Raw genomic sequence first — 17,353 nt, 5'->3', positions numbered from 1 at the left:
GTCTGACACTGTTTTTTGCAGCTTAGTTTGCTGTTTATTAAAATTCCTAGATCCTTTTTCCATGTCAGTGTTACCGAGTGTTTTACCATTTAGTATGTACGGGTGACTTGCATTATTCCTTCCCATGTGTATAACTTTACATTTGTCAGTGTTAAACCTCATCTGCCACTTATCTGCCCAAGCCTCCAATCTATCCAGATCGCTCTGTAGTAGTACACTGTCCTCTTCAGTGTAAATTACTTTACACAGTTTAGTGTCATCTGCGAAAATTGATACTTTACTATGCAAGCCTTCTACAAGATCATTAATAAATATATTGAAGAGAATAGGGCCCAATACTGACCCCTGAGGTACCCCACTAGTGACAGTGACCCAATCTGAGTGTGTACCGTTAATAACCACCCTCTGTTTTCTATCACTGAGCCAGTTACTTACCCACATACAGACGTTTTCTCCCAGTCCAAGCATTCTCATTTTATATACTAACCTTTTATATGGTACAGTGTCACATGCTTTGGAGAAGTCCAGATATACGACATCCATTGATTCACCGCTGTCAAGTCTAGAACTTACCTCCTCATAGAAACTGATTAAATTAGTTTGACATGACCGATCCCTCACGAAGCCATGCTGATATGGCGTTATTTGCTTATTTCCATTGAGATGCTCTAATATAGCATCTCTCAGAAAACCTTCAAACAGTTTACCCACAACAGATGTTAAACTTACCGGCCTATAGATTCCAGGCTCTGTTTTTGGACCCTTTTTAAATATTGGCATCACATTTGCCATGTGCCAATCCTGTGGGACATTCCCTGTCAGTATAGAATCTGCAAATATCAGAAATAAGGGTCTGGCTATGACATTACTTAATTCCCTTAGGATACGGGGGTGTATGCCATCCGGTCCTGGCGATTTGTCTTTTTTAATCTTTTTAAGTCGCTGATGTACTTCTTCCTGGGTCAGACAGGACACTTTTAATGGGGAATTTATTTATGCATTCTGCATGTCATCTGATTTTATTTTCCTGAGTGAATACATTGGAGAAAAAAATATTTAACAGCTTTGCTTTCTCCTCATCACGCTCTGCGACTTCCCCCTAGCCTGCATCGCTAATTTGCTACACTTCTGGGTATCACCACATGAACATTTACTGCTCCGGAAGCAGAGCCTCTGTGATTGTGCCCCTACTCACCTCTGTGCTTGTACTGCTACTAAGATTTTCAGGACCAGATGAGATGTCCAGCCCTGTCAATCAAGTGGCAGGGATGAGCTTTGCCAATGCGGGGACAGCCCGTTACAGGTAAAGAACCCATTATGATTAAAAAAAAAATATTCATACGAAATGATTCACTCCTCTATGCTCCTATTTACATGAAAGGTGTGGAGGCCAAACATAGAAGATGAAAGAACACCAGTATGAGGCATAGCTTAAAGGTGGTATTCTCATCACATACAATGGGGGCATATCACTAGGATATTCCCCCATTGTCTGATCGGTGTGGGTCCCATTGTTGGGACCTGCACCTACAAGGAGAACGGAGTAGGGAGAGCTGTGGATGGAGGGAAACCCGGGGTCCGCCCACCACCAAACTCTGCTCCCCGCTGCTCCCATACAAGTGAATGGGAGTGCACCGTCCGTAACCCCTGCTCCTATTCATTTCTATGGGTCGCTCGGCTATTTTCGGTGGCCCCATTGAAATGAATGAAGGGCGGCTGCACATGCGCAGTGCACCCTCCATTAATTTCCCTGCTCTGTTCTCATTGTAGGTGCATGTCCCAGAGGTGGGACCCACACCTATCGGACAACGGGGGCATATCCTAGTGATATGCCCCCATTGTATGTGATGGCAAAACCCCTTTAATAAAAAGAAGTCAGTTTACAGAGTCAGACATTGCCCTGCCAAGACCTGTGTGTGTGAGCAGTTGATAGGTCTGTAATCTACCCTAATGTTACTAATTACATATTAGTTTCAAGGGTTAGTTGCTTTACAACATAAGCTTTTTACTTAGCTGATTCCAATGTTCTTTTATCTTCATTTTTTTGATAAGGATAAAAGCTGAATATTTCTATTAATGTTGATATATTATACAGATACAAGCAATATTCTGTAATGATTGACTTAGTCTAAAAAATGAACTATATTAGCAGTGAAGTAGATTGCTTAAACTGAATATGTGACAAACCAAAGAGTAAGTAGAGAATAGAAACTAAAGACCGCTGGATGACAAAGGGAAAAGTTAAGTTTAATAAATATGCATAATGCCAAAGACATACTGATAGGGAACTTAGATGGTGAGTTCCAAGCACTTTGGAGTATGTCCGCGCTATATACAGGAGTAAAATGAAGCAAATGACAGAAACACCATAGAGAGGTACACAGAATGCCGATGGGTTCTAAATATGTAACTCTGCATGCCATACAGGCTGAAGGCCTTACTGGACCTCACAATGGTCAAGACAATAATTGTGAAAGAGAGTTCATGAGGGATGTAGCAATCATTCTTTCCACATTCAGTTTGCATCAGCCTGTGTAATCAGGCTATGGCAAATGAGTGCCGATGGGTGTTATCATCCATTGGTGATAACACTGCTGAAACAGCAGGCAGTGTAATACAGCCCTTAATGACTTGAGCCTATGCTTCAAGGTAGATAAAAGATAAAATCACAGACTTTTACTTAAAGGCTATGGACAACTTTCGAGGCAATTTTTTAAATAAAATTTTTCTCATTTTGGGCTAAAAATCATTCTATCAATTGATCTTATTTTTTTTTTAAATTAGCAGTTTTTGTGGTACATATAGTTAAAATCTGTCTATTTTAAGACTGTCCCTCCAGAGTTCTGTCAACCTTATCTCTTCTCTCCTGACCCCATAAACACACATTTAAGCCATATTCTTATCAGTTTGAGTTTAGCTCTAATAAATCTTTATGAGGTCAGAAGATCACAAATAAGGTTTCACCTTCAGCTCATGGGACTCAGAAGGGAGAGTCTGCAAATAGGCTGAGTTATAAAGGAAATGTGTAATCTGAAAATTACTTATTGTTTAAATCATGTTTTTATGTTAAATTATTCTTTAAATAATTTATTTTATTTTATTTTTCCATGTGATATCTACATTTAAATGAAAAACATAAAATCCTGCAGTTTTTGCACTTCCCACTAAGCCTAATAATTGACACCACTACTTGTCCTGTACAGATCACTTTACTTACGTTACCTGCTTATCTACACACAGAGATGATATCATTATAGGCAGGATTAGAATGACAGATAAGACAGAATCCATCATTCACAATAGGTGATTATCAAAGCTTATCTATTCTTTCTTCGTACAATGACCTCTGCACTGGTCACAGAGCATGCCTAGAGAACTCTCGCATAGAAGTCAATGAGGTCCCCTCCTGACCATTGTGTCTATGGCCCATGGGGCTGCTGTAAAGAAGTTTTCCTAATGCTTTCTAAATGCTGTTGAAAACAGTTAAGGAAAGATGGAAGCCCCCATAATCATTTTCAGGAAATAAAATTTAAAAAATCTGCAATCAGAAAATAAAAACAGATTAGAAAAAAGCATATGTGTTACTATCTTGTTTTAACTGACAAAACATTTTAATGTTTAATAAAGACCAATAAAAAATAAAATTAAAATAAAGTAAAAATGCAATAAAAAAAGGGCCCTGAAGATGTCAATAGCCATCAAATCACTTTACACAGGCTGACACAGCAGGAAATTGTTGGGAATGAACTGTTTTCGATATTTACCCACTTGTCAAAGAAGATGAGAGCTATATTTACAGATAGCAATCATCTCCTCTGTAAGGAGATGAGCAATTGCTGCTACTTTTTGGAGGTAAACGTATCAAGACTGGCACTTTTTGTGCAGGTTTTGATATCCCCTGCACTGCCAGAGGATGAACCAAATTTATGACGAGGCACACAGCTTATCATAAATTAGGATCATCCTCCTGCAGTCCTCAACAGCAATTTACAGCAGCTCTGAGCTGCCATAGATTTCTGGCTTCATTTGTATCAGAAAACTACCGTAAATGAAGATAAATTTGTTGCAGCTTCTGACCACACCCCCTTCCTGCTCTTGCTACACCCCCTTTCTGAAAAATGGTAAGGGCGTCGGAAAACGTGGGAGATGCAACTTCTTTTTTTTAAAAGCCACAAACCCATAGTTTGTGACTTTTAAGGTCACTTTTCAGGCACAAGGGAGACAATAAATCTCCCCCTTGGTTCCCATAGAGAATCCTTATTTCTGGGCAGCAGATCCCTGTTACATAGTACAATCTGCTGCCCAGAAATAATTAATTAGGTGTCTGCATCACCAATGCTACAACCTGATGCAGAAGCGTATGCTTATTTTAGGTGATTGGCGGTACTCTTACACAGGGCAATTGTTCCCAAGAAAGCTCCTTTCTGATAATTGCCCCAATTTTGCCCAGGGCCTTTAGATACCTAAGGGATATGCATGCCTTGAAATATTTTTTAATGATCCAATTCATCTAAAATAGGTAAAAAATGTTGCTCTTGGTCTGTATTACATATATCCTTCTTTACTGGACCACTGACAATTCTTCGGTATATCACCTGCACATTGGCACTCCAGGGAACTGCAGCATAACTCTATTTAAAAGTGTTTTCCAAGACTTTACAACTAATGACCTATCCTCTGGATAGGTCATTAGTATCTGATTGGTGGGGGTCTGACACCTGCCCCTCACTGTCAGCTGTTGAGAAGGCACCAAGCTGTGGCCTTCTCCATGCCCACCAAGAACTGTATAGCGGCTGTGTTTGGCATCGCCCTCATTCACTTCTATGTGGCTGAGCTGCGCCTAAGCCATGTGACTGATGTACGTGACATATAGTCTAGGAAAAGCTAAGAGAAGGCTGTGGCACTACTGCAAGCACCAATCAGAAACTGAAAAAATCAGTTTAAAGGGACAATGACACGCCATATGAGCATAATTAGCTCTTTATATGCCCCCCTAGGTCTTATAATAAGGTCCCAATTCATATATATCAAGTATTATCTCTGTGCGCATTATAAAACGTTAAAAATAATCTTTATAATCATCTGTCCTTTCTGCCCAAGGGGCGTTCTTTGTGCCGCATTTGTGCCCAGCCGCGTCCCAACTGCCGGATCCTTAGACACGCCCATCTCATTAGTATTCACTTCGCTGGGCGGTATTTTCCAGTCCCCGACATTTGGAGATCCTGCGCATGCGCCCGGCACCCTCGCTCGCCGGGATCACATTGCGCCAAGTGAATACTAATGAGATGGGCGTCTCTAAGGATCCGGCAGTTGGGATGCGGCTGGGCACAAATGCGGCACAAAGAACGCCCCTTGGGCAGAAAGGACAGGTGATTATAAAGATTATTTTTAACGTTTTATAATGCGCACAGGGATAATACTTATATGAATTGGGAACTTATTATAAGACGTAGGGGGGCATATAAAGAGCGTCCCTTTAAGTATAGGAACCACAGGTGCCACATATACGACAGAAAAAAAAAACATCTTTAGGTGAATAATATGCTCGCTAGCATGGTCTATATTCCTGTGACCTTGACATAGTTACATCATTTATTGCTATTTTCTAATATATTTTGCATGTTGTTTTATTAGATATGTGTATTTTATTGCTGTTTTCACTGTAAATAATTGTAATACAACATTTTTTTTAGTTCCCAATAGAATAAACCCAGATATTTAGAGTTTCCTTTCAGTATTTAAAAGTAAAAGCCATAAAAGTTAATGTATATTAATGTGCCAATTAGATTACGCAAATGACCTTGTTGTTTATTTCAGCATAGGCAGTGAATTAGGTTTACTTTTCTACGAGTATTTCCATTTTGCCCTCGATTATGCTTTTAAACCAATGTAAGATGCAATTACGGCACTAAGGTATTGATCTGGAAAGCAGAGATTAGTTTTAATGAATTTTGGTTGCTGGTGTACAGTTAGACAGTGATTGTGCCATGTTGTACTTTACACAAGATTGAGCAGTTGTCTCTTCAAGGCCTTGCACTGTTTGTCAGCCATGGCATGTCTCCTAAGTTTAGTAAGCATCCTGTGTCTCTGAGGATTAGGCTAGAGATGAACAGCTGGTGTGCTTATCCGTGTAAATCACATGCTAAAAAAGATCAGATTTACATGCTAGAACATTAATACAGATGCTAAAAATAAACATTTATCAAAGTTGATAGGACATTGAGAGTCAAATGTCGTATTTTCAGCTGGATCCCACAATGTCAAGAAATGCAGCTTAAAATACTTCAGTCAATATGAATTGTAATATAGGAAATCAAATTGTGAGTTCTGTGTTACTGTGAAAGCCAACTAACCTAAACTTTGCAACCCTGAGAGGTTTCTCTAGCAACTACATACATGAGTAAAAAATAAATAAAGGACGTTTAGGGAAAAAGATCATAGTTTCGAGTTTAGGTCTTGCGCTGCACCTGGTGATATCTGTGATGCAGTTAAGAACTTCAGTTTGAGTTGGCAGATACAACATTATCTGCACTCACCTGAGATGTGGGGTGAGCAAGAAGGTCTCCTAGATTTAAATATTGCTGACCTATGCTCAGAAAAGGGCATCAATATGAGATTGGCAGGGGTCCGACTGCTGACAACCCCACAAATCAGCTTTAAAAAGATGCTGCTGCGCTCCTTGAATGCTAAGGCCTCTTCCTAGGCCATCTGACCTCACATTCATCGGTCAAGTGGCCTAGGCACAGCTCAGCCCCAATAATCTGCTAGCAGAACAGACTGCCAACCGAATTAACACGGTGTACAGAGCTGGAGAAACGGAAAAACACTGCTAACATATAAGATGTTTCAAAAAAATTTAAGACACAACCTGTTGGATTTAGGATCCAAGTTTGCAGATAAAAGAAGGCTTTTGTTTCACTTATCTCACATTTTATATACATTATGTTCTAATTTTGTATTTAAATATATAAAGAGAGTTCTGGTCTAACATAACTGCCAACAGCTGATGACTGCCAGCCAATGCAGACTACAAATTGATGTTGAGTGCCAGACACAACATTTTATTAACATGGGATCTTCTTGGGCAGAAAAAGTAAAAACATTATGAAACATATTTTTTTTCCTATCATACTGTGTTCCAAAGTTTTACAGTCTTTAGATATAATATCATTTGGCCTTACTGGTGTTTTCTACATGCCAAAAACATGATAGTTATAGCTTCACTGATCCTCAGAAGGGTATCTTATGTTGTCCTATTTAATAAGATTGTCCAAACGCCCAATCTTTGTGCTCTCCCAGAAGATAAGCTTCTGCCAGAGGAGCCTGGCAGCAGCCTTTCTCTCTCTCCTTATTGAAAACACATACAAGCATTTATGTGTATGGCTGAGCAAATTTGTTTAACTTACAAATCAATTATAACTGAATCAACAGTGCTCTCTCTTTCTTTATTTCTTTTAAAAAAATGAGTGCCAAATTTTGACTCTAAGGAATCTATTCTCTCATCTCTAGTATGGAGGGGTCAAAAGTGATAACTTTGAAGCAAACAAGAGTTTAGTCAACAACCATTGAAGGTGTATTGGCACTCTAAGAGTATTAGGTTTATAAACTCTGTTTCTATAGTTTGTAATCCAAAAATGTATTTTTGAGGTTATGAAGCAATGCATGCAATGGCAATCAAAGGTCATAAGCTGGACATAAGCCAAAGTACACTCTGATATGATTGGAACTGGTATGATAGGCAGGGTAAATGCTGTAAGTTCAATTTATTACATCACAAAATTGGTTTCAAAAGAAAAGGGTAGGTGGACTATAGATGTTATAGTTCCTAAAGAAAATGAGGCACAAGATTCACTACAACACTTACACAGTAACATACCACTTCAAGAATATGCAAGTTTTATAGCCTGTATAGCATATTTCACATGCATTGTAGTCATGATACAATTGAACTACATCCTACAGTAGTACTTTGAGCAACTGCCAGCAGCCTAAAATAGCCATAACAATTTCAGAGACTACTGCATCTGGTGGGCTAACAGCTCTTCTGGATATTCCAGTGTACATAAATGGTACCACAAATTAAAGTTTAGCTTGCAGAGCACTAAGAGCCCCTAGTATTAAAAGTATTATCCCAGGAAAAGTATTTCTCAAAAGTAATTCTCACCAATCCACAGTGATAATTGTCAGATCTCTGGATTCTGAGCACTGGGACCCTCTGCATTTCCAAGAACAGAGGGTCCCTGAGTACCCACTATTATGGGTAAGTAGTGTGTATTTTGGTCCATAAATACATTCCCCCATGGATGGGTGAGAAATACTTTTTGTGGCCTAGACCCTTAAATCTGTTCCATTAAAAGCTAGCAATAGGCTGTTTGGTGAGCTGTGGGAGTTGTTGGTTCACCTGTAAATCAGTCTGTAAGGAGGTACTATTTGGTAATACATTGTCTGGTTTTGCATGAAAATTTATGGATGACTCTATCAATTGACTAAAAGCAAAGCAATAAGGTTCCTTTTATATAGGCAAATATTCTGCCTGGTAAAGAGCACCAAACTGTTGTAACTGCAGGTCCATCGGTGCTTGTTTCCTGCAAACATGCACCTGCATGGGGAAAAAACAATCTGATCACCTGACAAATGTTATTTGTACTGATCATCAACCAGTATAAAAAGGTCCTTAGTTTGTAGGTTTGAATATCCTTTTACATAGACCAATTTATCAGGCAATTATTGGGCGCTAAGTAAACATTCCTGATTAGTTCCTGATCTTCAGTAGAAAATAGGGCTGTATTTACATGCAGCAATCATCTCTGCTCAGTGTGATGTATGAGAACAATCAATCAATATCATTATTGCTTATGCCCAAAGAAAATCATGGGCCGCAGATTATTGTATAGACAGTACAATCTGCTGCTCAGAAATAAAGATTTTTGGTGCAGGCTAGAAGACACAATCTCCTAAAAAATGTGTTTGCTAATTCATTAGGTGATCTCCTTTGACATAGGACAATTATTTGGAAATACTGTTTAAACAAACATTCATCCCTGATAATCGGCCTTATTATAAGTCCATGTAAAATGACTTTAGGGGTATGGGATAGTCAGTGATACTGCTGCCCAAGTGTCACCATAAGTGTGGAACTAATAAAAAAATAATGTTAATGGGTATAAATATGCAACTGGAATGAGTTACCAACCTTTAAAATGGGTCTCATATTGTACATATGTATATAAACACACAGAAATACTATAGCATAATCCACTGTTAGTTTACTGCTTCTGTAAGAGGAAAATGGGATTTGTTAGGATGATAGTAGGTGCAGAATTGAGAAGATAGTATGGCAGCTCTATAAGGGTGCCTTCACACGTGCCTTTAGTGACCTAAAAAATTATTACTGGAAAACCATCCATGCTTTTTTTTTAAGAAACAAAATAACCTAGAATTTTCCCATATAGGCGGCTGTTAATATGTGATAAACATTTTTGTTGGAAGTGTTCCTTTAAGCATGTGTATACAGTAGTAAAAGGTAAAACAATGGTACTGTAATGATACTGTAAAACAATGGTACTGTTCATATCACTATTCGACTATATGCACACTGTTTTACTCAAGCCCAACTAGATTTACATTCCAATATATCATTAAAGGGGTTCTCTAGGCTTAATAATAATCTATCCCAGGATAGGTCATCAATATTAGTGTTGATCACGAATATTTGAATTTCAAATTTTTATCGCGAATATAGGTACTTTGAAAATTCGCAAATATTTCGAATATAGTTATGTATATTCGTAAATTTGAATATTCAATTTTTTTCCCGATTTTTTTTCCGATTTTTTTTATCAATACACATGATCCCTTCCTGCTTCTAGCTTGTGGGCAATATACTTGACTTTAGGAGTAGTAGTGTTTGCGAATTTTGCTCTATATTCGTTTTTTTCGAATATTCACTATATTGCTATATATTCTTGTTTTAGAATATTACAAATATTTGAAAAAACTAAGTTATAGCAATATAGCGAATATTCGAGAAAAAAACGAATATAGAGCAATTTAGCTAATTGTGCTATAATCTTCTTTCGCTAACAGTTGTAATTTTTTTCTCATCTGAAGTTCAGATTGGAAAAAAATGACAACTATAAAAAAAAGATTATAGCACTATATTAGCTAAATTGCTCTATATTAGTTTTTTTCGAATATTCGCTATATTGCTATATATTCTTGTTTTAGAATATTACGAATATTCGAAAAAACTGTTATAGCAATATAGTGAATATTCGAAAAAATCGAATATAGAGCAATTTAGCTAATATAGTGCTATAATCTTCTTTGTCTAATAGTCGTAAGTTGAAAAATTTGCAATAAAAAAATCGAATCCGAAAATTTGAATAAAAAAATGAGCATATTACACAATCATTACCTTGCCGATTTTTCGAGGTAAAAAAAATTGTGAATTTTTGAATATTCGACGAATATTCTAAAAAATATTATCGAAATATTGCGAATTCTAATATGACCCCTGCCGCTCATCACTAATCAATATCAGATCAGCGGGGATCCAACACCTGGCACCACCGCTGAACAGCTGTATGAAGAGACGGCACGCATATTGTGCACATGCCGACTCCCGTCTCTCTTCCTGCTTGCTGCTATATCTATGGCAAAGCAGCAGTGAGCAGGAAGAGAGATGGGAGATGGCACATGCACACTGATCTCGCCGCCACATTGGAACCCCGCCAATGTGATATTGATGACCTATCCTGAGGATAGGTCATCAATATTAAAAGCCCAGAGAACCCCTTTAAATGGATTAAAGCTACTGTCATCTCAATCCTTTTCTATGCTGTTTATACCACTGTGTCTGTCTATGGAGCAGTCAGGATGAGATACATAAATTCCATGTAATGTCATTTTTGCAAATTAGGTGAAATTTTTTAAAGAAATGTGTTTTTGTTTGTTTTGCAGATGGGGAAGAAACGGAAATTTAGTTTTTTGGAGATGGTTTTCATTGTGCTATTTCTAATGATGACAATCATATCAATAGCTTTTATTGTGCTTTTTGCAACAGGACACTCAGGAACAAAGCCTGGAGGTAAAAACCCGATGTAATTGTGATTGTTTGGACAGTCAACCACATGATAATTCTGAAGCTTGATGTCCCCCCCCCCCCTTTTACCTCAAACAAAAGAAGTTCATATTTTCAATCTATTTATTCTTAACCCATTACTTCAACTGGTTTTCAGAATAATTTTTCCCAAATGTGGATTTACATGATCATTTTTAATCATCCCAGTTCCCCCATGCTATATTTATGGTTTAAATAAGGCAGTAAATGTTTCCCTGTTGTTTCTGCTGTTTGATGTGATTAAGTTAATAAATTAGTAGCTTAGAGGATAGAATTCTTATCTCCTGATACACTTTGCCTCATAGATATAACATTTTTAAAGACATCATCAGAAGCTTAGAAAAAGTTCTAATTCTAAATGTAGTGTTATCTTGTGTTTTAATTTCTTTTAAATGTTTTGCTTTTTAGAAACACCCCTATTTGTACCTCAATGTCCAGCCACATCTCAAAATGAACGTATAGATTGTTTTCCAGATGGAGTGGCATCTGAGGTGAGTAGGAACCTTTTTTACTTAAGAAATACCCTGGGTTTAAGAATCTTTATGGTTTACTGTGTGCAGGAGGCTGCTTGACAACACAGTGAGACCCCAACTACTACGTAGGGATAAAGGCCCCAATACACATTAGAGGATTATCAGCTGGCCCCAAAGTTTTCAGCAGGACCAGCAGATAATCTAATGTGTATATTTAATGTGTGTGGGAAGCTCCCAAAACAAGGATCGGGTTTGTTAAATTTCAATCCAATCCTTTTGTTCTCCTGGATACCACCAGAAGTGGCTGACAGTGAGTTTCTCCTCTCTTCCCATTTAAAGCACATGCATGCTTGACTGATTCAAGTTGGAAGAGATAGCTGGCAGCCAAACAAACATTCATCCATCTATTGAAGGTGTATAGGCGCCATAATTTCCCTTAGTAGCAATGCTTCTAACGTTGTTTCTGTCAAATCTACTGGCTGCACCTAATAGACTTATTCAGAGGATTAGTTACTATTGTTTTAACCATTCACTTATTACTCTTTTTATGACCGTGTTATCGCAGGCTGCCTGCAAACAACGAGGCTGTTGCTGGAGCCCCTTTAATGAAACCCATATCCCATGGTGTTATTTTTCAAAAAGTCATGGATATAACGTTCTTGGTTCCTGGGAAAAAACCCCACAAGGTATAAGTAGCTTAAAATTGCAAGTAATTATTTTTACAAAACTGACCTTTTGCTTTTTCTTATAATGAAATATTGAAATTACACCTCTCTCTTACACAAACTGAGATTTAAGAATTTGAGAAAATTCCACAAGATAACAATAACACTAAATACTTCTACAGTTCTATAATAGATTTACAAAAGATATCTGCTACAGCCCATAATCACATCCACAATTCTCAGCTTAAACACGTGTATCTGCAAATACCCCCAATTGCATGCCTAACTATAAAGTAAAGAATTTCCATTATAAATGGAGCTTTCTGATCAGAGTGAACATCTCTGTTAAAACATGTATGCCTCAGCAGTATAAAGCTGAATTCCCACATTCAGTTTTGATGCAGTTTTTGAAGCACTTAAAAAATAATAATAATCTAAGCCAGGAGTGGTACAAAAGAAGAGAAATCTTCCTCTACATTTTTCACATTTTCATACTAGCTTTCATTTCAAAAAGTACAAATATGAATACAGCTGCAGGATCCTAGAAGCGTTCTCTCTTAGAGTACTTTGACACTAGCGTTTTTGTTTTCCGGTATTGAGTTCCGTCACAGGAGCTCAAAACTGATCAGTTTTATCCTAATGCATTCTGAATGGAGAGCATTCCGTTCAGTATGCATCAGGATGCATCAGTTCAGCCCCTCTTACGTTTTTTGGACGGAGAAAATACCGCAGCATGCTGCAGTTTTATCTCCGGACAAAAATACTGATCACTTGCTAGAATGCCGGATCTGCCATTAATTTACATTGAAGTGTATTAGTGCCAGATCCGGCATTTAGTTTTTAGGCAAAACTGATCCAGCTTTCCCATCTGCGCATGCACAGACCTTTAAAAATGCAAACAAATTTTATACCGGACCCGTTTTTCCAGATGACACTGGAGAGACGGATCCGGTGTGTCAATGCATTTGTCAGATGGATCCGCATCCTGATCCATCTGACAAATGCCATCAGTTTGCGTCCATATTGCTGGATCTGAAAACTGAAAACAGGCTCATAGACTTTCTACTGAGCCCATCTTCAGCAGCGAGGAGAGACAGCGCTCTGTGTGAGGGAATTTCCTTGTATTGGCAACTGGTGGGAGTCTCAGCAATTAGACCACCAGTGATCAAAATCTTTGAAATGTCACCATATAAAACATTGTTTTTTTGTAAAAGTAGGTGTACACTTTAAGTATTATACATTATAGTAATCAGAGATCACTAAACAATTATGATGTGCCTAAAGATAAATACTATAATTAGCAGAATAGAGAAAACATCATCAGGAAGGTGTTAGGAGAACATGCAGCACTCAAACAGCAGCTCTAGTAGGCATATTGTTAGGAAATTGCTGATTATTTACTGTATAACTCTAACACAGTTTTTTTTCTTTTTTTTCTTTAATGTAACTATCATCTATTTTGAATTGGAAAGTCTGAATGCACCGTTATCTATGCTTTATTTGCAGGGTTCAGAGCTGATCTGAAAAGAGTCAATTTTCCAACTTTATTTGGGGGCGACATAGAAGCTTTAAAGTTGACTGCTGAAATGCAATCCAAAAATCGTTTTCGGTTCAAGGTTTGTTGAGATTAAAAAGGTTTGATTAGTGCTGCATTATCAATACCTGATTTAGTCAGGTGGGAACACTGTATTACCAAACTTTTCTATTTCTCTGCTTGTTTTTTTGGATTACCAGTGGTGTCAGGAGTGACTGGACCTGTTCACATCTGCTGGATGAAGATGGGCAGTCTAAATCTAGGAAGGGAGACTCTAGGGTTTACAAGTTAGAGTGGGGACAGAGACAGACTTGAGACCCAGCATTGTGTCCTTCTGTCTGTTTTTCCTCTCACTCTGTATTGCTGTCCCTATACTGGACCCCTCCCTCATTTACAGCTATACTGCAATTTAACACACATTTGCAGCTTTTGAGTTGTATTCAATGCAACATTTTTTATAGCTTTATGGGCCTATTATTTTATATGCAAACATTAAATGTAAAATTTTACTAAAGATCCCACTATTTCTGAAATATTATCAAATCCTTTGCAGTCAATTACAGCCTGAAGTCTGGAACGCATAGACATCACCAGACGCTTGGTTTCATCCCTGGTGATGCTCTGCCAGGGCTCTATGGCAACTGTCTTCAGTTCCTGCTTGTTCTTGGGGTATTTTCCCTTCAGTTTTGTCTTCAGCAAGTAAAATGCATGCTCAAGTGGATTCAGGTCAGGTAATTGACTTGACTTAAAAAACTCTTTGGTTGCTTTTGCAGTACACTTTGGCTCATTGTCCATCTGCACTGTGAAGCGCTGTCCAATAAGTTCTGAAGCATTTGGCTTAATATGAGCAGATAATATTGCCCGAAACACTTCAGAATTCATCCTGCTGCTTTTGTCAGCAGTCACATCATCAATAAATACAAGAGAAACAATTCCATTGGCAGCCATACATGCCCACACCATGACACTACCACCACCATGCTTCACTGATGAGGTGGTATGCTTAGGCTACTTTCACACTTGCGCTCGTGAGCTCCGTTTGAAGGAGCTCACGAGCGGACCCGAACGCCTCCGTCCAGCCCTGATGCAGTCTGAATGGAGCGGATCCGCTCAGACTGCATCAGTCTGGCGACGTTCAGCCGTCCGCCTGGCCGTGCGGAGGCGAGCGGATCCGTTCAGACTTACAATGTAAGTCAATGGGAACGGATCCGCTTGAAGATGACACCATATGGCTTAATCTTCAAGCGGATCCGTCCCCCATTGACTTTACATTGAAAGTCTGAACGGATCCGCTCAGGCATCTTGCACACTTAGAAATTTTTCTAAGTTATTAATGCAGACAGATCCGTACTGAACGGAGCCTCCGTCTGCATTAATATGATCGGATCCGTTCAGAACGGATCCGATCAAGCGCAAGTGTGAAAGTAGCCTTAGGATCATGAGCAGTTCCTTTCCATCTCCATACTCTTCTCTTCCCATCACTCTGGTACAAGTTGATCTTGGTCTCATCTGTCCATAGGATGTTGTTCCAGAACTGTGAAGGCTTTTTTAGATGTTGTTTGGCAAACTCTAATCTGGCCTTCCTGTTTTTGAGGCTCACCAATGGTTTACATCTTGTGGTGAACCCTCTGTATTCACTCTGGTGAAGTCTTCTCTTGATTTTTGACTTTGACACACATACACCTACCTCCTGGAGAGTGTTCTTAATCTGGCCAATTGTTGTGAATAATATTTTCTTCACCAGGGAAAGAATTCTTCAGTCATCCACCACAGTTGTTTTCCATGGTCTTCTGGGTATTTTTGTGTTGCAGAGCTCACCGGTGCATTCATTCTTTTTAAGAATGCTCCAAACAGTTGTTTTGGCCATGCCTAATGTTTTTGCTATCTCTTTGATGGGTTTGATTTGTTTTTTCAGCCTAATGATGGCTTGCTTCACTGATAGTGACAGCTCTTTGGATCTCATCTTTAGAGTTGACAGAAACAGATTCCAAATGCAAGTAGCACACTTTAAATGAACTCTGGACCTTTTATCTGTTCATTGTAATTGGGATAATGTGGGAATAACACACACCTGGCCATGGAACAGCTGAGAAGCCAATTATCCCATTACCTTTGGCCCCTTAATAAGTGGGAGGCACATATGCAAACTGTTGTAATTCCTGCACCGTTCACCTTTTGATGTAAATACCCTCAAATTAAAGCTGACAGTCTGCAGTTAAAGCACATCTTGTTTGTTTCATTTCAAATCCATTGTGGTGGAGTATAGAGCCAAAAATGTTAGAATTGTGTTGATGTCCCAATATTTATGGACCTGGCTGTATGAGATAGACTCATTGCATGCAAAGCGAGATATTTCAAGCTTTTATTTGTTATAATTTGGATGATTATGGCTTACAGCTTATGAAACACCAAAGTTACAATTTTGATATATATATGATATGGATTAATTAGCTGACTAGAGTGTCACACTTTGAGCCTAGAATATTGAACCTTTTCACAAAATTCAAATTTTAAGCTGCATTAATGCAATTCCTTTTAAGTTGCATTACTGAAATAAATGGACTTTTGCATGGTATTCTAATTTTTCAAGTTTCACCTGTATATACTTACCTAGATATAATTCTTCTTGTATAAATGTAATATACTGGATTAAATAAAGCACTGTGAAATTGCTTCAAATGGAAGAGCCAAAGATTCTTCATGTCTCTGGTCTGCATCACAGACCAAAATAGTACATGTCTCAGAGATTATTATTTTTTTCACTAACCCACAGTAAATGGATATGTGTGTGGTCTGTAGAAATCGTGCACACGTTCGTAAAAAATGGAAATGTGAGTAAGGCTTTATTTTAGTCTGAAAGCACTTTTTGTGGCAGTTTTTTATTCAAAATTTTTAGCCAAACACAGGGAAAGATCAGTTGATAGGGAAAGAAAAATACTTTTTGTATCTACTTTTATGTTTGACTACAAAAAAATGCCACAAAGACTTTATATGTGATCCCAGCCTTAAAAAAAAAAAAAAACTGATACAAAGAGATGCAAATCAGATTAATATGACAATGCTATGCTGCTGATTCTTGTTTGGGCAAAGTAAGGTTCGGGCTCAATAGAAAAAGTGTAGTAAAATCTATTGTCCCCAAATCCCAGCAATCAGTAGTTTTCACTGGCAGAATCTATATGAAAATGGAGTTGGTAATATGGGATAACATTTGGTGCTTAAACTGTTTCGCTGCAAAATTCTGTAGCAAACTTGTATAGCTATACAATGTCTTGATTTTTCTTTTTTTATAGATCACAGATGCTAAAAAACAACGATTTGAAGTCCCCCATGAACATGTTAAAAGTTTTACTGGAACAGAAGAACAAAACCCAAATTATAATGTTGAATTAGCAAACAGTCCCTTTGGAATTAAAGTTTCAAGGAAATCACCAACAGCCAGAGTCCTGTAAGCATTCATTTTATTTTATAACCTGTGTCATACATACTGTACATACCATGATACTATATATACTATGTATATCCTGTATATCCTGTATATCCAGTTTTGGGAGACCCTTCT

At 38.0% G+C, this 17,353-nt stretch overlaps 1 protein-coding gene across 3 annotated transcripts in view; it reads left to right on the top strand.

Moving 5' to 3' along the window:
- Window positions 1-17,353, top strand: part of SI (sucrase-isomaltase) — a 360,959-nt gene that overhangs the window by 107,081 nt on the left and 236,525 nt on the right. For all 3 annotated transcript variants that reach the window (XM_044289835.1, XM_044289836.1, XM_044289837.1), the window contains 5 exons: window positions 10,963-11,089; window positions 11,531-11,613; window positions 12,161-12,281; window positions 13,767-13,876; window positions 17,085-17,239. In XM_044289835.1, coding sequence (XP_044145770.1) covers window positions 10,963-11,089; window positions 11,531-11,613; window positions 12,161-12,281; window positions 13,767-13,876; window positions 17,085-17,239 — 596 coding nt within the window. The remainder of the gene's footprint in view (window positions 1-10,962; window positions 11,090-11,530; window positions 11,614-12,160; window positions 12,282-13,766; window positions 13,877-17,084; window positions 17,240-17,353) is intronic.

Source organism: Bufo gargarizans, chromosome 4, assembly GCF_014858855.1.
Source record: "Bufo gargarizans isolate SCDJY-AF-19 chromosome 4, ASM1485885v1, whole genome shotgun sequence".
Lineage (NCBI taxonomy): Eukaryota > Metazoa > Chordata > Amphibia > Anura > Bufonidae > Bufo > Bufo gargarizans.
The sequence above is the reverse complement of the archived record's forward strand: the minus strand, read 5'-3'. Positions and strand labels throughout refer to the sequence as shown.